Below are 23719 nucleotides of genomic sequence, written 5' to 3' on the forward strand. Positions count from 1 at the left end.
GCCCTTTGGTCACCATGGGTGATCTTGGGGTCTCTGAGACACGTGAAAGGATAGAGACCTGGCCCTGGGGGTCACACCCCAGGGAAGCCTCATCCATAAGCAGAACAGGACTCCCACTAAGAGACCCTAGCTGTTTCACTTGCATTCTTAGCCTTCTAAAAAGAATATCAAGGTTTAAACTATTAACGTCACCAAAGCCTTATGATTAGGCCAGATTTTTTTGGGGGGGGGGCGGAATCCAGAGGAGAAAAAGAGGATCAGGTGACAGACAGGTAAGAGTGGCTACTCCTGCTGGCCTGAGCCCTCCTCAACCCAAGATGTTAGGCCACTCTTTGACCTTGGGTAGGAAACCATGGGACGCCTTGGTTCGTAGGCGATAGCTGGTATGTAGATGCCTTCATAGTCACCTCTCCATAACAGGTACGGGGTAACTGACTCCTACTGGGATCTGGAGATGGGAAACAAACCATCCTCTGAGGGGACCTCTCTGGATTGGGTACTGCGAAATTGGGTAATTTCTCCTTGTAAGACTTTTCTAGTGTTTCCCATGGGTTGAACACGGCGGGTTCTTTAAGGCAAAATAAAATAAGGCGTGACCTTCACGACAAGGCATGGTCTCTTCTTCAGTTCCCAAGGACTCTCCCTTGGGGTGCCTTTTAACCCACTGGAAACAATTTGGATTGCAAATTTAGGAAAAGACTGAGCTCCTGCAATGCTCACTGCATGGCCAGGGTGGGATCTATCAGGTCTCTTCTGCAGGAAACAAGGCGAATAGATGGAGCTACCCCTAGATCCATCCAGGCTTTCAGGGCTTTAAATCAGGACCCAGGCCTAGAGGCCTCGTGCAGAACGTGTTTGGTGGTAACCAGACCAGTAAACTCCCTTCTGACATATTGGATAATTGTCTAAATAGGCCTCCTTCAAATAAACCTAGGTTGCTGGAGGAAACACAGGCCCTCCCTAGCAAAGGGGACCCTGACTCTCCCTCACTGTTCCTCCTAATAGATGTGGGGGCCTCTACCTCACTCATTTCCCACGTTAATGGCTATAAGTAGAGCCATCTGTGGTTAGTCTACCTCAGGACGGGGACTTTAAGGAATATTTCCAAGCAGCTGCTGAAACTCCCTTTGTTTCAGGGAAATTCCCTCTCTTCTCCGGCCTGACATGGACTACCTATTTCCACTTGCTGGTGGAAAAACATGGCGTTTACTCATTGGTCCAAGTGGATGAGCTTCAGAACTGGGAACCCTTTTTCTCTGTCTTCTGGGTGTACTTTGCGTCTTCTGTCTCCCCCTCTCTCTCCACCCATTTCTGCACCACTTTGGGTGTGGTCTGCATACATTGCTCACTTGAGATTCCCCCACCTGTGTCTCAGGTAAAATTGATGACGGGGAACAAACTGATTGACTTGTTACAAAAATGGGCGCAGGTGGAACATAACTAGGTATTTAAACTAATTTAAGTTTGTTGGCTTACTTAAAATAGACATGTCTTCAAAATTATCAACATTAAATATGAAACTTCTATTCCACCAAAATCTATCGAAGGCCAAGTAAGTCCAAGTTGTCTCTACTGCAGTTTGTTAGCAGAAGGATGACTTAAAATGATGCTTAATGTTTTCATGGGTAATTGTTAAGATAGGTTTCAAAGTCTTTTAGTAACCTGAAACTTTAAAGTTTTGTTAGGATGACAAATGGGATTAAATTCATTGGACATTTAGGTCTTTTCCAAATGGGATAAGCTGCTAAATCATTGATTACTGGACGTAGGTTTGTGCTTTTGACTACTTATTGCAAAGAAACTAAGGATATTTAAGTCTGTTGGTAAACATGCTTTTTGCTTAACTGATTCACAAATTTGCCGTCTAAAGTTTTTGTGTAACAGTTCACAACTGGTTACTACTTAGTTTTCACTGGAGACTAAGGTTTCTAAGAATGCAAAATTCTGTTAAATGTAATTAAGACTGATGGAAATAAGGGAAACAACTCTGTATGTAGAAAAATAGAAGATATGTAAGAAAGACATAAGGAATGGGAATACATTTTTGTTGAAGGTAAAAGAAGGTAATTTTGTCCTAAATGGAGACTGGTTGTTTGAAAAGAAATGGCTTGGGACAAAATCTGAATGCAAAGGAAAGTTGTAGAAGGTTTGAGAAGGGAAATTTTTGGAAAGCAATTTTAAATGTGGTCAGGACGGACTAAGATTGAAATAAATGATTTTTTTTTTAAAGATTTTATTCATTTATTCATGAGAGAGACAGAGGGAGAGAGAAGCAGAGGGAGAAGCAGGCTCCCAAGGAGCAGGGAGCCCGATGCGGGACTCGATCCCAGGACCCTGGGATCATGACCTGAGCCGAAGGCAGACGCTTAACCATCTGAGCCACCCAGGCGCCCGAAATAAATGATTTTAAAGTACACTCGTATAAGATTAAAAGTGTGCTTTCTCTCAGTTCAATAGACCAAGTTTTCTTGAATTAATTGATCTGCTCTTTAAAAAACAGTTGTTTTCTCTTTGCCTGTCCAGAAAAACCAGTTTCTATGTTTTGCCTTTATCAGATTTTTGAGGATCCCTAATCCTATTTAGGCATGTGCTTTTAAACTTTCTAAGGCTTTAACAACTTTTCCAAGATTTAAATTATAAATGAAGTCTCTTTAACTCATTAGGCTTTTTATTTGGTATGTTAAGTTACTCCAGAAGCACTGTTAAACAAATGATAAGCCTTAGGTTATGTTGTTCGGGTAAATGCTATAACCATTCTAGAGATGATATGCAATTCTTAAAGTTTTAATATGTTTTAATCTTTAACCATATCCATTCTGAATTTTTGTCATTTATAGTTATTCTCTTGCAAAAAGACATCCATCTCCAAGGAGATTCATATAAAGGGTTTTTAGGACAAATACAGGTATTCGATATCTTTTTTTTTCAGGTATTCAATATCTTTAAGATTAAAAAACAGAAATGGGTAAGAATTTCTAGAACTAAAGCTGCATTCAAACTAAACAAGAATTAGTAAAGTGGGACTAAATGAACTAAAAGTTGATTATAGTTTTGTGACTCTTTTGAAACACTGCTGGTTCTCTAATGTTTATTCTCCCAGATTAAGTAAACTTTCTCTCAAGATATCTATGACTTACAAAAGTGTGATAAAGTATTCATGTGTAAACAAAAGCATTAAAGCATTTAACATTTCTCTCTACCTAAACCCTCTGAAATTCAAAAGGTCTCAATAAGCTTTCTTCCATGGCAAACATAATCATTTGCCTAAGTTCAATGAGAATCTGTTCTCCTTGTAACAGGACACCATTGGAAACACTGGTTATTTTACCAAGGCTTTGACTGGAATGTCGTATTTGAGAGAGACATGCATAGACTCAGATATGACCAAACAGCTTTAAGGAACCAAGGCTGGCTTTACAAAACCTGGAGCCGTAAAGCCCCTTGGAAATGTTGGCCTGATACCTTGCTTATAGAGTTCCCAGCAGCCTCACCAGATGAGTAAAGAATGTCACTTCCTGGCACGTGTAGGAACCTCAGGATATATTGGGGACCTCAAGAGAAATTCACCCAAATCTACAAGTATTGCAGGCATGTCTGATGGCAAGTACTTGGCTTGGCTTCTGGCCTGGAGAGACTACTAAAAGTTCAATCTAGAGATTCCTTATAAAAGTTCCAGCAAAGCAGATTCTAAAAGATAACTCTACATGATCTTTCACTATTCTTGCTGAGCTTATGTAAATAATTAGGCCAAGTATGTTAAAGCTGGACTTGTTTTGCAAATATATTAGTCCTGATTGGCTACCTCTGGTTAAAAATGAGGGTTATTATAGAGGGGAAATTATGTTTCAATAACATGCCTTTGAGGATGTTAAATTTTAGTTCTGATTGTCTTTGAATGTTGTTTACCTAACTAGACAACTTGAGGTAAACGTCAGAGAAATTGCCACAATAGCTCATATAGACAATCTTCATGCTTTTTATTCTGTGGGGATAATAACACGACCCCATGATCATATGATTATTTGAACTAAAAAAAAATGGGATTATTCCCCAGCGTTTATGTAATTCAGCTAGCACTTTGACCAATTTTGTGTGGCTGGGATAACGAAATTGGTCCTTTAAAGCCAGAGCATACCCCACTGCATGGGGTTAATTTATAGACTTATTATGGAAATGATGACCCCACTTTCCTTATGATTCGATTGGATAATGTACTTGGGGATGCCCTTATCTCCTGAGACAAGGCTTCTCCCGCTTGCCAGTGATTCATTGTAATTACAATACTGCTCAAGCTAGACCTCAAACAGAGAACTTCTTGACTGTTTTATTCCTTAGTCATATTTATCCTAGAAGCCACCTCTACTGAGGTACAATTACAAACAAAGACTTTAGCCAAGCATACAACAGCCCTCCTGGTAAAAAGAGTCTCAATTCAAAAAAAGAAAAAAAAGAAGAAAAAAGCCTCAAAGCTCACTATGGGCTTCCAGGACTTACGAAAGGACTGCAATATAAAATAAGCAAAACAGTCTGCTTGCTCAGCCGGACTCTAAATGATCCTTTCCAGGCACTAGATGCACTCAGCCAAAACTTAAGTCAGAGAGGGACTTCTCGAGAACCATGCCACTATTGACTCTCTACTCTTGCTACACCATTTGGGGTGTGAGGAATTTCCTCACATGTGGTTTTAACATTACAGATAACTCCCACAAGGTGTCCCAATCAATAGGGGACATTTGGGATCAATTAAATAAAATCAAAATATCCACTGATCTATTTGACAAAATTAATAATTGGGGATCTTATCTAAGGGGTGTATTCATAATTTGGGGCCTAATGCTTGTTTTAGGTTTATCCTTTTGCATGTGCTGATGCATGTACCATTTGTTGTCCATCATGACCCCCTGAAGCCATACCGTGGACACCTGGACCAATCCCTGGAGAGATTCTAACTGCTGCGCAGCCTGCCGCCCCATTTCAGCAGGAAGCTGCTAGAGCGGTCATCATCCCATCATCCCATTCCCTGAGGGCAGTTAGGGTTACTATTCCAGGGGGAGGAATAAGGGACAGGTGGGGCTGGGTAGGGAGAGATAGGTAGGGGCCATGGGATCAGGCTCACAAAATTCAAAATGTGGGAGATGAAAAGAAAGCAGAGAAAAGGGAACAAACCAGACCATCCTGTCCTCGGTGTCAGAGGGGAGGTCTTGTTCTAACAGCTACTTGTGACCAACCTCCAATTACCAGACCCGAAAAAGGAAGTAAGCCATTGAAGGTGTATCACTAGTCCTTACTCAATGGTGCTATCAATAGAGATGTTAAATAGATTTAAGTTCCCTGGCTAGCTTTCTTTAAAAGACCATCCCTAAAAGCCCTCAGTGGCAACCCTGCTGGGATCCCTCTCACTCCCGAGAGCTTTTTTTCCTGTATCCTTGCTTAATAAACTTCTATCGCTTTACTCACTCTCCATTGTCCTCAAGATTCATTCTTCCACTGCATGAGACAAGAACCTCACTCTCCCGCATCACTATTTCATCAGGCGCCTCCCTACCTTGCTTCTGTCCTCATTCCAACAGTTTCTACTAGTTGGCCCTATTCTGCTCCAAGGAACTTGAGAATGCGATGCCCTCTCCTACTTTTAATTTTCTTTCCCTGAGATGCTTCTGAACCACAGAATATTTGTAAAGAAAAAAAAAAGATATATTCTGGATTTAAAGAATCATCTAGCTATTCGGAACTAAAATCATCAACGCCATGCCCCCCTCCTCTGGTTTAAAATGATATTTGTATTATAGAATATAGATACATAGAACTTTGTTCTAAAGAAAATGGGCATTTCTTTATACCAGTCTTCAAGTATTTTAGTTTAGATATCAAATATTGATTTTAATTTTTTTGTTTAGCTTTACTATTATTAAATAAAACTATCCTATAAAGGGGGGAACTTATTTTCTGCTTTAGCATGCTTTTCTTTGTTACAGTAAAGCAATTTAACTGAATGAAGAGTTTTCTCGGGGCTTCAAGACCTAAGAGGCTCTTTCAATAATGTAAATTCTGCTTTTTTTTTTTTTTTTTTTTTTTTTTTTTTTTTACCAACGGAAGGTATGACTTCAGTATTAAACCATAGCTCACCTACTAGACCAAACTTCTCATATGCTATTAAGTCAGAAAAACAAAAGGCAAAAAAAATGGTAACTAAACATCTCTAGAGTTTGAACCTATATTTTTGGGATTTTTAATTTCAGCATTCAAGATGTCCATTTCCTGCTAGGTACTTGGTCTAAATTTAGGAAAACAGCCATTTGAAGAGCAAGAGTTTCATGATCACAAAGAAAGATCAACACATTGTCACTCACTCATCCTTTACAAGGATGGAAATCTATAGTATTTAAGATGTGCATAATTGTTATACCTAGAAATAACCATTAAAAGTCTCAACATAGAGCAATTTGGAGCCTTTTTCATTACACTTAGTACAATTTACTGCCTGTCTCACTAAGCCATAACTATCAATCCCTGAATGTTTTCCTTCTCATTTTTTTCTGCACGTTTCCACAACGCTTTTATATATCCATTCTGAATCTGAAAAGTTAAATAACTTCTCGGTTTGTCCTCAGATCCTCGGACTTCTGGATCATTTGGATCAAATCCCATTTAATTAATCATGCAGACACTATCTGTTCTCTTATGAGTTCTCTGAGAGTCACTGGCTGAATCTGGGGGTGGCCAGACTCTTTGCAGTATTTTCCTGTATTATAAAACAGTTAGGGGCGCCTGGGTGGCTAAGTCATTAAACGTCTGCCTTCGGCTCAGGTCATGATCCTGGGGTCCTGGGATTGAGCCCCGCATTGGGCTCCCTGCTCAGCAGGAAGCCTGCTTCTCCCTCTCCCCCTCCCCCTGCTTGTGTTCCCTCTCTAGCTGTGTCTCTCTGTCAAATAAATAAATAAAATCTTTAAAAACAAAACAAAACAGTCATTCACTACCAGGAAGAAAAGAAAAGTTCCCTATTGAATTTAATTTTTGCTCCCGAATTTCAAACATTCTGTCCCAAAGGAAAAGGAAAGAGAGCAGTCATTATCACTAAGTGGTAAGCACAGTATCTAATACGCAATATGGGCTCGCTAAATACCTGAATAAACAGAAGAATGGTGACTATAATACATCTCCCTGGGAGTCACATAAACCCTCCCTTTCTGACAAAAGCAATTTTTTTCTGAGACATTGGGTGGTGGTGGTGAATGTTCTTCAGTAGACCTCACTCCTCATCAGCTACTTTCCTTCTTATCTGTTGAATTCCTGGCAAATTTTTACTGTCATTGATCAGTTCAATAACAGCAAGTTTAAGAACTGGCCACTGACATAGTTGCAAAACCCCAGGAACTGTTTTCTAGAGGATCTCTGCTAGAACTATTTTGAAGCAAAAACGTGCCACGGGGTGCCTGGGTGGCTCAGATGGCTAAGCGTCTGCCTTCGGCTCAGGTCATTATCCCAGGGTCCTGGGATCGAGTCCCGCATCAGGCTCCCTGCTCCTTGGGAGCCTGCTTCTCCCTCTGCCTCTCTCTGTCTCTCATGAATAAATAAATAAAATCTTTAAAAAAAAAACCTGCCATGATTTTCCAACAGAGATTTATATGTTTCATGATAAAATTCCCCTCCATTAAGGAAGCTCTAAGCACTCCACCGAATGAGTCATGTTTTCAGTTATAAGGAAGAGCAATAGTTTGGTTACTAAAAACTTCATTTCCGATAATGACTTTGAAACATAATTCTAAGAAAGCTTAATTCTTAATATGAGATATACAAATATGTTCTTCCCGAGTTAAGAAATGTGATGACAAAGTATTATACAGCTGTGAAAATTTGAAAATTTAGTAAAGGTAAAAGTACCAGAAGAATTTTACCTTGGAAAATCCAAAATTATATTTTCTGTATAGAGAAGCATAAGGCACTAAGCATAAAGCCTGATTAACTCAGTAAGCTTTGCTCAGGGAGGAAGACCTTCCCCTGCCCTATGGTCCTTCTAGCTGGACTTAGAGTCAAATTGACATGAGACAGATTCAATGGGGGAAATAAAATTTAATAGGTGTGTGGGCAGGGAATCCATACAAATATGAAATTCCAAAGACAATGAAGCAACATGAAGCTTTTACGAGCAAGGAGAGGGGTAAGGGTGTGAGGACACAAAGGGGAGGAAGGCCATTTCCCGGCGGGTGAGAGGAGATATTTGGAAAAACAAAGGTTGTGCTAGTATGCAGGTAAGTTTCTTAGGTAAAGGGGAGTCTCTGTTAATAGCTCTCTTCCTGGTGTAGACTCTCCAATATATTTAGGCAGCTGTGGGGGAGGCAGAGAGGATTTCCTGCATCTGTTGGGTTTTGATTACTTTCTTTTTTAAAAGATTTTATTTATTTATTTGACAGAGAGAGAGACACAGCGAGAGAGGGAACACAAGCAGGGAGAGTGGGAGAGGGAGAAGCAGGCTTCCTGCGGAGCACGATCCCAGGACCCTGGGATCATGACCTGTTGGAAGGCAGACGCTTAACGACTGAACCACCCAGGCACCCCTGGTTTTGATTACTTTTAACTCGAAATAATCTTTGTGCCAAAGTGGCCCATCTTGGGGGCAGTGTGCCCTTGGCCCCTACACCTTCAATAACTACCTGTCAGATATGGAAAATTTCATTATTCAACTAAATATACTAAATTTCACTGATCCAAATTCCAAGAAAATACATTTGGATGGCTAAATAAATTTATGCTCTGATGGAAAAATGTGTTTTCATAAGATCAACCGTGAGGATTTCTTAGAACATCTAAATTTTTGGCTAAAATTTTTGGTTTTTATTAGAAGAATAGGTAATGTGAGGACACTGCTTTGTGAAACTATACATTTTCATCTGGCTTTCACTCATTCAAATTATGTCTTATGAACAAACCTGGTTTATGAAAAGGGGTGTTTTTTGAGGACTTCTTTAGGCAGCTTCTCAACAATATGTGGCAATGTCTTTCTTGGCTTGCATGACCCACTCTTACCCCAAGAGCATATATATATATATATATAGGAGATACTAGCTTTGGAAAAGAATTTTAAATTGCATTATATTTGGTAATTATTTGACTTCTCCCTAAATTTGAAGAATAACCATAAAAAAAAATAATGGACCTGGAAGACCAGTCATAGAGGTAAGCCTGAATAAATAGAATTCAATCTGTCACACATTTCCACATAATTAATATTATTGCTTAGGTTTTAATGAAGAGCTGATTTAGCTCTCAGTCTCAGTCACGTAAGCATGATTTAACACCTTATCACCAGACTTTTCATCAAATGAAAAATAAAATGGCAAAAGTTAAGAAACAGAACACAGGAAATTAACAGTTAATTCTCAAACATAATTTTTGCCATTAACTTTAACTTACCTGTATAATGTGACTATAAATTACAGGCACTGCTAAAATCAAGTAAATGACAATCTGCTAAATAATTGACTGTCTCTTCTCACCTTTTAGGAAGGGTTACTGTGTGCAAGCACTAGTTTTAGTAGTGGGGTCTGTTTATTCATGTGTAAAGTAAGTGTGGGAGTACCCCGTGGGCTCCTGGCTTCTTTTTAGTTCTAGAACATCGAGAGCTAATGAAAGAACAAAACCCATCAGAAAGGAGCGCACACCAACCACTAAGGTAACCAGCCATTTAACTAAAACACCTTCCTTGCATAAATATAAATATAAAATTAAAATTTTCCAGGTCTCTTCTTGCAGAAAAATTACCAAATGCCGAATTCCCATTTTCAGTCACATACACTTGAATATTGTCGATCTTTACTAGTGATCTGTAAATGCTTTTGAATCAATATTACCAAGAGTGAAAAGCACACACAAATTTAAATGCATGTTTATTTATGAATTAGAAATCTATTATGCTTGGGGTGTGTGGGTGGCTCAATACTTAAGTGTCTGACTCTTGATTGCAGCTCAGGTCACAATCTCAGGGTCATGAGATCGAGCCCCACATTAGGCTCTTTGCTGAGCTTGGAACCAGCTTAAGATTCTTTCTCTCCATCTCCCTCTGCCCCTCCCCGCTCGTGCTCTCTCTCAGTAAAAAAAAAAAAAAATCTATTATGCTCTTATATATTATATCATGAACACTATGATGTACAAAGAAGAGAGGGTAAGGAATGAAGCTTAAAAATACATAGAAACAGGAGCTGTCCTGTTTGCCTCCCATGGCAGAAAATATACCTGGCATGGACTTTCTTGCTTATACCCTAGAGATGAGCTCTCTGTTTCAGAGTTCTGGTCTAAAACACCACGTATCTTTACTTGTTGCTCTTGAGATGCTTCTAATAATCACACCAAGATGACAACTTGTATCCTAAACATTTATACATCACTTTCCAAAATTTACTTATTTTCCTTTAATAATATCAGTTTGAAGAGTATGTTCTTTAATTGATCTTCAAAGGAGTTCAATACAACAATGTGATTGAACTTTCATTCCATTCAGAGCAGGGTTGGAGGGTATGAGAAGGGCATCATATGGTGAGTGTGCATTGTAGGAGGTGTATCTTTGTGTTCTTGTGAGATTTAGAGCCCAATAGAAAGGCGAGAAGATTCAAGTTGGAGCAATGCCTCCTGCTTTTCCTTGGCAAAATTTCCAAAATTAAGTGATAGTACTATCTATAGCGACATGGAACTTCAAAGGGGAAGGTTCTATAAAGTAAACAACTGATATTTCCCAGATGGGATACTTGCCTTTGCTCAATAGCTGACTCTTACAAAGTCAGAAGCAAAAGACTTTTGCTACCCAGAAGCAAAAACTGTGTGTACCCTATTGAACTAAGTGAGGCAATTCTTTTCCAGGTCCTTAAAAAAAGAACTCAAGATTTTCGTTTTTCCAAAGAATCTTGCAAAAATTACACATTTCCTACCAGCCTTTGCCACATCTGTCTCATCCACACGCTCCTTCCAAAACCGCTCCCTGGGCACAAGGACCTGCCTGGTATGTAAGGACTCTCCTCTAATTTATCTTTCTCAGCATTTGTCACTTTAAGCCCATCGCATTCCTTTGCTAATTTTTAGCAAGGCATTATTTCTAGTGCTTTTTATTACTTCCTCTGCAAAATAAAAATAAAATCACAGTAATGGATTTAGCAAGGGGTCCCTACTCATACACACAAGACGTTCTCATTGAACTGCTCTTCTAATAGAGAGTGGCTATGAAGAGATCCACATGATCTAGCCAGTTTCAAAGTGTTGATCTCTTAAGGTTAGTTTAAAAAAATACGTGGGGCGCCTCGGTGGCTCAGTTGCTTGAGCCTCCAACCCTTGATTTTTGGCTCAGGTCATTATCTGAGGGTCATGAGGGCTTGTGAGATGGAGCCCCTCCCTGGACTTCTGCTCAGCGGGGAGTCTGCCTGAGATTCTCTCTCTCCCTCTCCCTCTGCCCCTCCCCCCGCTTGGGCACGTGCTCAGTCTCTCCCTCTCTCTCTAAATAAGTAGAATCTTTTAAAAAAAGGTATTTTTTTTTTTTACCTTCTACAAAACCATAAAGTAAAAATATTTGTTCTTTTTTTCTAAGCCATTTTATACTGTGGTCACAAATACAACATTATTTTAGGATTTCACCCACTTTTTTTTTTAATTCATAATCTTTTTTTTTTTTTAACCAGACCAGGACTCATACTGGACTGACAGAGTCTGTCAATTTCTTAAAATAACATGTACATTGTATTGTATTACTGAAATCTGTTAGGAGTAGAACTTAAATGTTCTTACTACTCCCCACTCCCTCAAAAGATAAATATGTGAGGGGATGGATATGTTAATGTATTAATTAACTAGACAGTGGGAATCCTTTTATAAGGTATACTTAAATCACCATAGTGTACACTTTTAATATCTTATAATTTTATTTTTAATTATATCTCAACAAAGCTGAAAAATAAATAAAATGTATTACTATAAAAACTATAAATTAAAATTTAAAATAGCATATGCAGTGCAAAGCTGTTGGCCTTAAGCTCCTCACCAAATACCTATATATTCCATAGCTGCTATAAGACCTTGTTAATGATATTTATAAAGTGGTACAAGAGGCCAAGGTTAACATATCACAAGTCTAAATCTTATCTCACTGTGTCTTACTTTCTCCTGTATTAATGTACTTTCCACTTCTACTTAAGCCAACCATACACCTTCAGAGGTTAGAAAAATGGGCATTTTAGAGCAGAAGTTGTTCCTCCTATAAGGAGCTACAAATATCTGAGATTCTTCTCTAAATTTTGCTAATTAGAAAACAAAAGGATCTCCAGCAGAGTGATGTCCCCTCCCTTTCTGGGGCCTCCATCCCGTACAGAGATGTGTGCGCAGGATTTTTGACCAAAAACAAGGCTTCCCTCATTAAAACATCCCCATCTTCAAGGGCAGTGTGGTCTTTGCGAGATTAAACCATAATTAACAAATCAACAGAAGCAGAAGAACTATCAGCCTTCTCTGAGATTTTATAGAACTGCACAAAATATTTTTTCTCTGAAAACATTTAAGAACTTTGGGACAAGAAAGAAGAGAGAACAGTCTGAAAGTATAAAACTCTCCTAAAGCTAAATTAGGCTGGTGAATTTATCCTGTGAAGTTTAAGGACACATTCCTACTCTAGTGTTTAGCATGTTCTTCTAATACTTGAAATTGGATTTTCTAAAAAAGAATGGTTTAGATTTTCAGGAGCTAGTCACAATGATCCACGATAGAATACCATCATGCTTACTTTTACCACCATTATTATAATTTATTTAAAATTGGAATTAGAACAATAATGATAATTTGGATAATATAAATGGTAAAGAGAGTTAAAATAACAGGAAGTTAAGACCCAAGAGATACAACAATAAAGCAAACTGCAATTGTAATAACATGTAGAAAAGGAAATATCAAAAAACACGAATAAAAAGTATGGACACTGGTTAACATAAAAAAATACTGTCCTGAGAACTGAAAATTAAATAAGGTAAATATCTTAGAAAAAAGAAGGTCTTAAGTAGCTTAGAACATCTTCTGAAGTTTGCAGGTGTTTTTAAAACTGAGACATGAAAAAGCCCAAGTAAAAAGAGCAAAGATAAACTCGAATTTGTCTAACAGTAAAAGAAAAATAAATACATAAAAAATAAAAATGAGAGGCAGATTGTCTGGTTTCTGAAATTAGCAGGGGAATCTAAGATTCTGAACAAACAGCAACTTAAATTTCTTTCCTAGAATGAAAATAAATGGTCAACTGCACCCTTCTGCCTACCTCCACTGTCCCAGAATGACTTTTCTTTTGTCTCTCTGTCCCTGTTACAGATTAAATGGTCTTCCAAAATGGTATGCTCAAGTCCTAATTCCCAGTACCTCAGAACATCTGAAGATGAAATTAGTTCATCTGAACTCATACTGGAGTAGAGTGGGGGCTTTTCGTCCAGTATAACTGGTGTCCTTATAAGAAAAGGGAAATGTGGACACAGCAATAGAGACACAGAGATAAGGAACGCCATGTGATGTCGTAAGCAGGGACTGGAGTAATGCAGCGGGACGGGCAAGGACAGATGGCCTCCTCCACAAGCTGGAATTGGCAAGGAGGGATGCCACTTAAGAGTCTCAGAGGGACCATATTCCTCCTGTCCCCTTGATTTTGAAATTCTGTGAGGCAATGAATTTCTCTTGTTTAAAGCCACCCAGTTTGGGGGCACATCGCTCATGACAGCAGGCCTGGGAAACTATGACAGACATTTGTGCTGCAAACCCGAGTGAAAAGTCTAACTAAAGGACACAGGTTAGGCAAGTAGGGTCGGTGCCAGGAAAAACTTACCTGCAACGTAGTCGCCAAATCCAATGGTTGTTAAAGTGATGACCACAAAATAAATGGCATCCAGGGCACTCCAACCTTCTATGTGCTTGAATATGATCGCAGGCAGGGCAACAAAGAGTACGCAGCCAAACAGTATAAATATGATTGTTGAGATGATGCGAATCTTGGTCTGACTAACATTCCACTTCTAAGGATGAGAGTGAAGAGAGTGAGAGAGAGAAACTGATGGAGATTTATTGATTATTGGCGTACCTACAAAGCTCACCTTAAACACCATTCTCAGCAAATTAGCAAGTGCAGATGTTATTTTTTTCCCTTTTATAATTAATGTTCAATTGTCTTATAAAAATTGGGTATAGCAGAAAGAACTCAAAACAATCAATGCCAATGATGATGCTACTTTACCCTTACATAGCTTTACAACAGGCAAAATGCTTTCAAAATAAATTACATTTGCTCTGAGAATGCCATTTCAGAGGTACATCACTCTTTGTTTACCTGAATAACTTTTGAAATATTTCTCTTCTATAGGCATACTACTGATGGCGGGCCAAACGTACTCTAGAAATATATGAAAATACACAAAATGGAACCATGGACTAAATAGTTGGTATTGATATTCATGACCACTGGAATGTATTCACCACCAGGGTACGGGATGTGTTTTATGCACCGATATAGATGCAGCATGAAAAACATTACCTGGCATCCAGTGGGCACCCAGAAATTTGTTGAAAAAAATATATAAAACAAATGAATAAACAAACAAAAAGCAGAATCAGAAGTATAAATGTAGAGAACAAACTGATGGTTGCCCGAGGGGAGGGAAAGGGGGAGAGCGGGGGAATTGGACAAAATGAGTGAAGGGGAGAGGGAGATACAGGCTTCCGGTTATGGAATGAGTAAGTCAAGGGAATGAAAGGCACAACGTAAGAAAAACAGTCAATGATATTGTAATAGCAATGCAGTGGGGCAAATGGTAGCTACACTTGCGGTGAGCATAGCATAATGCATAAGCTTGTCAAGTCACTAAGTCGTACACCTGAAACTAATGTAACATTGTGTGTCAACTATACTCAAAAAAAATTAAGCAAAAAAAATTTGTTGAATGAATGCATAATTCAGCATTACCATGTGGATGCCACTAATCTTCCCTCTTAATGAATAAAAATACAAGATACTTTTAAGATCAATATAAGAAAAATATATTACCCAGAACAGGATGAAACTCCTATTTTAGAATAATCATACCTACTCCATTCCAACTGTAGAAATATCTGAGTGAATTTGGAACTTAAAACATAACTAATGCTAAAAATTGGAACTATAAATTGAAAACCAATACTCAGTAGTCTTATTTTATCAATAAAATTAAATGTAAAATACTTTGTTGAAATATTTGTGAAAAGATGAAAAGACTATTGAAGAGCAGGTAAAATGTATTTGTAATACAGGTGATGGTAGTAACATATCCTTTATAATCCTACCCTCTCATGCAACTATTTTCTTGGTAATTTTCTTCAGGAATAAAAGCTTATAATCATAGTGGTATTATTACTACTTTTCATTTACCATTCTAATAAAAGCATTTTCATTATACTTATTTTTTTCTATTGAGGATAATATAGCCATGAACATCTTCATGTATATTACTTTTGGTTCTACTGAATTATATCCCTTGGATAAGTTTCTATCAATGTCATCACTGAAATAAGTTATATGATCACCTTTATTGTGTTTGCTAAATAGGATGTCCTTCACAAAAAGGCTATATAAATTTAGAATGTCACCAGCAATGGACAAGGGTACCAAAGCAAATTTTAAATTAGAAAGTATTGCCAGTTATTTACTAGCTATGTTAAGCTTTTATTTATTTATTTTAGATTTTATTTACTTATTTATTTGGGAGAGAGAGAGAGAGAGAAAGAGTGCATGCACATAAGCGGGTGTGGGGTGGGGAGGGAGAAGGGAAGGGAGAGGAAGAGGGAGAGAATCCTAAGCAGATTCTGCCCTGAGGGAGGAGCCCAACTAGGGGCTCCATCACACGACCCTGAGATCATGACCCGAGCCAAAACCAAGAGTCGGATGCTTAACTGACCGAGCCACCCAGGGCCCCAAGCTTTTATTTATTATCTCTAACTCTCAAAGTGATGTCTCCATTGCCAGTACCATTATTCACATTATATAAATGACAAAATGGAGATTTCAGGGTAAAATAACTAGCTTAAGAGAATACAGCAAGACAAGACGTCTGGAATTGGAACCCAGGATTGTCAGATTTCTTATTTCTGCATATTTTTGGATTTTTCCCATGTACTAATTTACTCATTCAAATTAAGTATAAAAATAACTATGAAGTGAGTTACATGCTAATAAAGGTGCATATGAAAGGTTATGGAAAACCCAATAACTTGATTAACCATACTTGAGGTGATAGTTTTATTAAAAAAAATTAAACAACATATGTAGTTAAAAGGCTATTATACTTACAATAAACGTATCTTCCACTTTTGCAATTCCTTTTCCAAATATGGTCCCTAGTTGATCACCAACTCCAGCCAACAAAAAACCAAAAAGGGGAATTCCCAGTAAGGCATAGATGATACAGAATATTTTTCCCCCTTCTGTGCGCGGTGAGATATTTCCAAATCCTAGACACACACACACACACACAAAAAAATTGTTTTCAGTTGTTTATAAACGAGTAATAGTTTAAAACATATGACCTTGTTAAAAAGAAAACAAAGAAAACTGAAAGAGGGCTTGGGGTGTCTCCATTTTGATCTCAAACTTTCCGCTTGGGTGGCACAGGCAGGAGACAGACACTACCCCCTCAAGCCATAAAGTCTGCCTGGAACCAGCAAGACCCTGCCCGTAACTGACTCCAAGACAATGATGGATTTAACCTTCGGCACGTGCCCACCCACTTTGCCCCACGTTTTCCTATGTAAACCTGAAAGTATTATTGGTTTTTTGGACACGGTTTTTGAGACGCTAGTCCACTGTCTTCCCGGTATTGGCCTCACTGAAATAAATTCCTTTCTGGTTTCACCACCATTCATTTCTCTGCCTTCAGATTCTGTCAGCAGCAAGTGTCTGAACATGGTCTGTTTGGGGCCCCTGGAGCCAGGTGCTCTTGCTCTCCTATGCCCCAGCTACAAAACCACAGGCCCAAAATGGCACCACTTAGGCTGAATCCCCAACCTGGGGATTAATAGCTCATCTAACTGCAGTTTCAACTTCACCCATTAATGTAGTCTTAGTCTTAACCTTAACTAGTCAGGAATTTTCCTATCAGAGGCAAAGTGTCTGCCACATTGGCCCTCTCCATCACCCCCTCCCCCAAAGGAAGATGAGGTGATCTGCCTGATAAGACCTCCTATTCTTCCCTCTCAGGGATAGCTACCTTGCCTGGAAAATTCTTTTCTTTTGTTAGTAACTTTCTCGCCCCCACCCTTATTCTATAAAAACTTTATGTGTTGTACAATTCCTCAGAGGTCCCCTCTGCTTGTTAGATGGGATGCTGCCTGATTCATGAATCATTTAATAAAGCCAGTTAGATTCTCAAATTTACTCAGTTAACTTTTGTTTTTTTAACAACCTCAAGGGTAATTCAGATATTCCCCAATATTAAAAGATATTAATCACAGATTTCAACTAGTTAAGAATCCCTCTTAAATAGATTTTAATATACAATACTTCAATAAGCAAACATTTCAATAATCTACAAAGTACAGCTAATGTTCCAATTAAAATAGATGATGAAAACCAAGGGGGTAACATATGTAATAAAGCCAATATTTTAATTAAATTTCCTTCTGTCTCTCTATACCGATAATACTGTTAACTACAGAGCTTTCATTGTCATTTATTGAGAAGAGTATACTGCCTTGACTTAAGGGAATTCAAATATGCTAAAGTTATTTAAAGATTAAAGTTTAATAACAACTTTTAAAATAATCCTGTTTTCATTCAAGCACGTACCAAAAAGTAAAAACCAAAACCTTGAAATTATTTAACTATTTTAATGTTCTGAGGATTTCGAAGGCCTAGGGAAGCAAATTTTGCCACCCGAAGATATGTCTCTTTGGCATACTGGTCATTTTAAGGTGGTTATTTTTAAGAAACTGTGGACACATGAGACACTCTGAAAACTGAATACAGGCCACCATTTGCAGGAGACATTTACAGGTAGAAGGGAGAGAAGGGTGTCCCCCTCAATACCAGGGAGGTGGGGAGGTGACTAAATCTCTAGAAAATGTTATCTGTGGAGAATGCATGGACTGAAATCTGCCTAGCAACTTTACTCTTCTTCACTGTGCTTTCCCTCCCAAACTGAAAAATTGTAGTCACAGCTTTATTCTGGAGGCGGACTGGAAATAGCTCTTATGCAAGTTAAGATTAGTGGTTCCACAGAACTTTGATTAATTTACAGGCTATCGGCCATGGGCTCACTTCTGCTTCTAATTTTGGCGTCTTTAGGAGGCTCCCTTAGAAAAAATTTCTTTTTAGAATCCTGTTTTGCTTGTACCTGGGATGTGGGCTCCTTAATTCAAATTTCATTGTCATCTGAATCCATACGCTTCATATCATCCCCAAATCCATTCCTGTTGTGGTTCCCTCAACACCCTCCCTGCCTTCAACACACTGTGGACTCCTCATCCCCCCACTATTTTCATGTTTTGTCATCTCAGTGCAACTTTTCAGTGAGGTGAGGAACATGCATGTTTATATCATACAGCTTATAAGGTAAATTCATGTTTGTATCAGATGGAGTTAGATGTTTGGATTTACCAATGTCTTTTAGCATGTTAAATACTGATCATCTAATAAAAAGACCACAGATATATAGTAATGTATGCAAACATCATGGCTTTTCAAAGCATTTACTTTAAAGTCTAAAATTAACTGATTGAAAGAACTATAAGGAAAAGGGCGCCTGGGTGACTCATTCGGTTAAGCATCTGCCTTCGGCTCAGGTCGTGATCTCAGGGTCCTGGGATCGAGCCTGCATCAGGCTCCCTGCTCAGTGGGGAGTCTGCTTCTCTCTCTCCCTTTGTTCCTTCCCCCTGTTCGTGCTCTCTTGCAAATAAATAAATAAATAAAAATAAGGATAAATACTCTGTAAGAGTTTGGCAATATATCACAACCATTCCTGGATTCATGACTCAAGAGATACATGGCCTTCAGTAAATTATATCCTCATTTGGCAAAAGGTATATTGCTATTATTATATACCCTCATTGAGTTAGGTATCACATGAAAGGTGCTCAGGAAATTTTTCATATTGTATGTGCTCAATATATTTAGGTGCTATAATCATTATTATTATAATTACCATTAATCATACTATTGGTAGTAGTAAAGATTAGCAGATCAATGTATTTAGCCCAGTCAGTATGCAAACTATTTAATAGCCAGATTAATGGGGTCATGATTACACAGTGTTTTCCACTATGTCTATCAAATTGTGGATGCCATTCTTTAGAAGGAGCACTGGCAAAATAGCATGCATAGAGGAAGGCAACTTTTCACATATGACATCTACACATTTAACTCATTTGCCTCCCATCTCTTCCTATCTACAAATGCCTTGGAGTGCTGAACACCAGAACAATATGTGCAAAGGATACATCCAGGGAAAGTGTGAAAAGGGCCCAGAGATCTTGTATGAAGGTAATTTTAAGGGAAAAATTTTAAGCTGAACTATTTGGGACAGTGCACTATTTCTGAATGCTATCCAAGAATGGAACTCAACAATCTCAACCCTGTTCTGTATTCTAACATCAATAAGCAGAGTAGCAAGAACAAGAAGGCTATGCTAAGTCAGCAGGGTGGACTGTTTTGACATAGGTTCTTTGATTATTCCAGACAATCTTGCTAAGATCCAACATTGTTCTTTATTGCCTCTCCAGATGAATAACTACGTGGTCTGAGGTAGGGCCGAATTCTGAGTCATCCTATTCCATCCCATTTTCTCTTTTTGATTAAGGGGACAAAGGTCCTCAGAGTTATATCCATAAGAAGTAACCTACCACCAGGAAGGACCAGAGATGAAAAATAAGGGATACTGTTAGTGAGCCCTCTTGTTCAACTGTAGAGTCCAACAGTTAAAACCAGAAATAGACAAGACAGCTTAACTCATGCTCTAACTAAAGTCCATTGTGCTTATTTCTTACCACACTTTTTAAACATTCTAACCACCCGACCACAAAGCCCTGATTGCAATGGAGTGCCTAGAAGACTTCACCCCACAGGACCCCTTCCCTGCCCATGACCATGGGCTGAACACCTACTAACCCTCACCCATGATCACGCACTCTCTGCCTGCTCTCTTTCATGTAACCCCTTGCCTCTAATCATTCCTTATAAAACTCTAGGTGTCCATCTTACCAGTGGAGAGGTCACTTGTTAAGACTTGAACCTGCCACCTCCTCCAGCTGCTGGCACCCGAAATAAATTTCTACCTTTCTCTTTTCCAAACCCTCATCATTTGAGTTACTGGCTTCTCTTATGATGACTTTATCTGAGTTTCTTGGGCAACAGTGTTGACAAACCCAGTGAGGAATTTTGCTTTGGATTTGTCCAGGCCCCTCGGGATTCCCTGGGACAGAGCAGTTGCCCAGGGCAGCACACCAGAGCTCACCCATTCATTTCCCAAGTTAGCAGCTGTGATAGATTGATAGATAATACAACTTTTTTTTTTTTAATTCTGTGACATTGCTATAAATAGGCTCTAATGTTCAAAAAATAAAAGTCTAGCTGTCAGAGAGCTCAATTTGATCTGCTCCATGCAAGTTAAACGGGCATAAGAAACAAAGCCTCCAAATTTTCATCCATCATTGACTCAGAATCAGCCTGGAGGCCACTGGAACATCTTCAGAAAAGCTGACAGAGGATTTCCTCAGAAAGCCTGTTTACATCACCAATGCAATGACCCAAGATCCAAAGAGAATTCAAAATCTAAGGAAAGTCAATCTACCTTTCATTGATCAAAAAATTGGAGACCGGTGCTTTCTGGCATCTTTGTACTTCATTTTTACTACCTCCAAGTCAAAGGTAGCAGAAGAGAGACCAAGGGGAGTAGGAATGAAGGATCCTGATAGGACTCTTCTCTGAGTGTCTTCTGTTTTGCCTTCCAAATATATCTTTCATTACCATTATACTGAGCTTTATGATGAATCTGTGCCTCCTAGGTGACATCCTTCACACACTGACCACTTCCTATGGACAGACACACACAGTGACCCAACAGTTTTCTGACATAAAGGGAATGCCTACAATTCCCCACACATTTCGCTGGGTGAGAGACTGAAATGGCTGTTCAGAGGATGGTTCCTCATGCTTTCTTCCCTCTCTTCCTGTATAAATTAAGAGGAGACTTCCCTCCACAGATTTACCACACATTTTAACCCAAGAGTGGGCACTGGTTAAATAACTTGATACTATCCATGGATTTATGAAAGGTATCCATTGATTCTAAGCAGTATGCTAAGCTTTTAAAATATTAATCCTTGTGATTGTCTGAATTTCTTGACTCTTTCCCTGGTCAGTTAGCAGCATCTTCATTGCCTCAGGGCAAAATGGATTGTTACAGCAAGAAGAAAGGGGAAAAGAAACAGTATTAAGTTTTGTTTTCTTTTAACTCCTAAATTAAGGTGTTCACAACAAAATGAATCCCTTGAGGAGAGCAGAAGTCAGTTTATGGCATAACATATATAAAATAAGAGAGTGAAAGGAGTGGCTTCCAAAGAGCTTGAGGGAATAGATAAGACTGACCAGGGATGGGGCATGACTTTGGAGGAGGTGGGGTTAAGCAGAAACCAGATGACAGGACCTTGGGGTTGGGGGTATACTGGAGCTCACTTGAGAGATCAAGTATTAAATCCTCAGGAGTGTTACAAGTCAGCTGACTTCACATTGGTAGCCTGGAATCAGCTAGGGTAGGAATATTTATACCACAGAAATTGACAAGCAGTATAATTTAGCTCCCGTCCCTGCCACCTAATAGTTAGCAATATGCTACAGAATAAAATACAGTGAAATTTAAGAGACTGTATGTAGTCTGTGCCAGAGATCTGGAGGGAAGCCAGGCCAACGCCTATGGGCCAACCCTTGATATTTATGTGAGTACATCACTAGAACAACTATCACTGCTGCTTCACATCACTCTAAGGAAAAGGTCTTCCGTGGAAAGCTACTATAAGTCCATTGTAAGTGGATCAACTAGCAGGAGACCCAAATATGCCACTCTCATTTGAATAGTCTCAAGTGAACAGGCCATTTTTCTGGGATCATTTATTAATGCTACAAATAAATAATACCCCTCTTTACGCACTGTGCATACTTGGCAATTATTTAATTATTTGTAAGTTTATTTAATGTCTATATTCCCCACTTGACTATGAGTTCCATGAGTGGAGGTTGATTTATTATTTATATATATATATATATTTTTTTTTTTACAACTATAATTCAAACCTTCCTGACTTACTAACTAGTGCATAATTGGTAATTGAAAAGTATTTCTTCACTGACTGACACATAAATCTAAAAATCTCACAATACTTTAGAAAGAGGCAAAGAAGAAAATACAGAAAAATAGAATATCTCTGTGTGGGAATTTATAACAAAATTAAATTTCTCCCCCACTAATTAATAAATTTACTACCTTTGCAATCGAAGTCCCATAGTTTTAAAAATTTCACAACTTAATGAGATGATTCCAAAATTCATCTGGAATAAAATTAACAACAGTCAATAAATATTTTAAAAGAAGACTAATGTGAGGCAAAGTTTACTTCCAAATTAAAAAGATGTTATCTAATACTTTTAAGAGCTAAAACTATGTGGCAAACTAATGAATGAAAGCAACAGAAAGCATAGAAAAGGACCTCAGCATGTAAATAAAAATTTGGTAAATATATTTCAAGTCAAGACAGAAGGAGTTGATTATTCAGTAAGTAGTGATAGGATAAATAGAAAGCCACTTGGACACATGAAAAAGTGTTCAACATCACTCGGCATCAGGGAAATACAAACCAAAACCTCAATGAAATACTACCTCACACCAGTCAGAATGGCTAAAATTAACAAGTCAGGAAACGACAGATGTTGGCGAGGATGTGGAGAAAGGGGAACCCTCCTTCACTGTTGGTGGGAATGCAAGCTGGTGCAGCCACTCTGGAAAACAGTATGGAGGTTCCTCAAACAGCTGAAAATAGAGCTACCATACAACCCAGCAATTGCTCTATTGGGTATTTACCCCAAAGATACAAATGTAGGGATCTGAAGGGGTACATGCACCCCGATGTTTATAGCAGCAATGTCCACAATAGCCAAACTGTGGAAAGAGCCAAGGTGTCCATCGACAGATGAATGGATAAAGAAGATGTGGTATATATATATATATATATATATATATATATATATATACACACACACACAATGGAATATCATGCAGCCATCAAAAGGAATGAAATCGTGCCATTTGCCACGACATGGATAGAACTGGAGGGTATTATGCTGAACGAAATAAGTTAATCAGAGAAAGACATGTATCATATGACCTCACTGATATGAGGAATTCTTAATTTCAGGAACAAACTGAGGGTTGCTGGAGTGGTCGGGGGTGGGAGGGATGGGGTGGCTGGGTGATGGACATTGGGGAAGATATGTGCTATGGTGAGCGCTGTGAATTGTGTAAGACTGTTGAATCACAGATCTGTACTTCTGAAACAAATAACGCAACATATTTTAAGAAAAAAGAAAAAGAAGAAGATAGCAGGAGAGGAAGAATGAAGGGGAGTAAGTCAGAGGGGGAGACGAACCAGGAGAGATAATGGACTCTGAAAAACAAACTGAGGTTTCTGGAGGGGAGGAGGGTGG

General features: G+C 38.6%; 1 protein-coding gene across 6 annotated transcripts in view; it reads right to left on the reverse strand.

Moving 5' to 3' along the window:
* The window catches only part of KCNK2 (potassium two pore domain channel subfamily K member 2), a 223208-nt gene that overhangs the window by 54268 nt on the left and 145221 nt on the right, over positions 1–23719 (reverse strand). For all 6 annotated transcript variants that reach the window (XM_025878010.2, XM_073900170.1, XM_073900169.1 and 3 more), the window contains exons 4-5: positions 16322–16482; positions 13832–14018 (exon numbers count right to left, since the gene is read on the reverse strand). In XM_025878010.2, the coding sequence (XP_025733795.1) occupies positions 13832–14018; positions 16322–16482 (348 nt within the window). The remainder of the gene's footprint in view (positions 1–13831; positions 14019–16321; positions 16483–23719) is intronic.

The sequence above is a fragment of the Callorhinus ursinus genome, unplaced genomic scaffold (assembly GCF_003265705.2).
Source record: "Callorhinus ursinus isolate GAN/ISIS: 27379988/994484 unplaced genomic scaffold, GSC_fseal_2.0 scaffold13, whole genome shotgun sequence".
Lineage (NCBI taxonomy): Eukaryota > Metazoa > Chordata > Mammalia > Carnivora > Otariidae > Callorhinus > Callorhinus ursinus.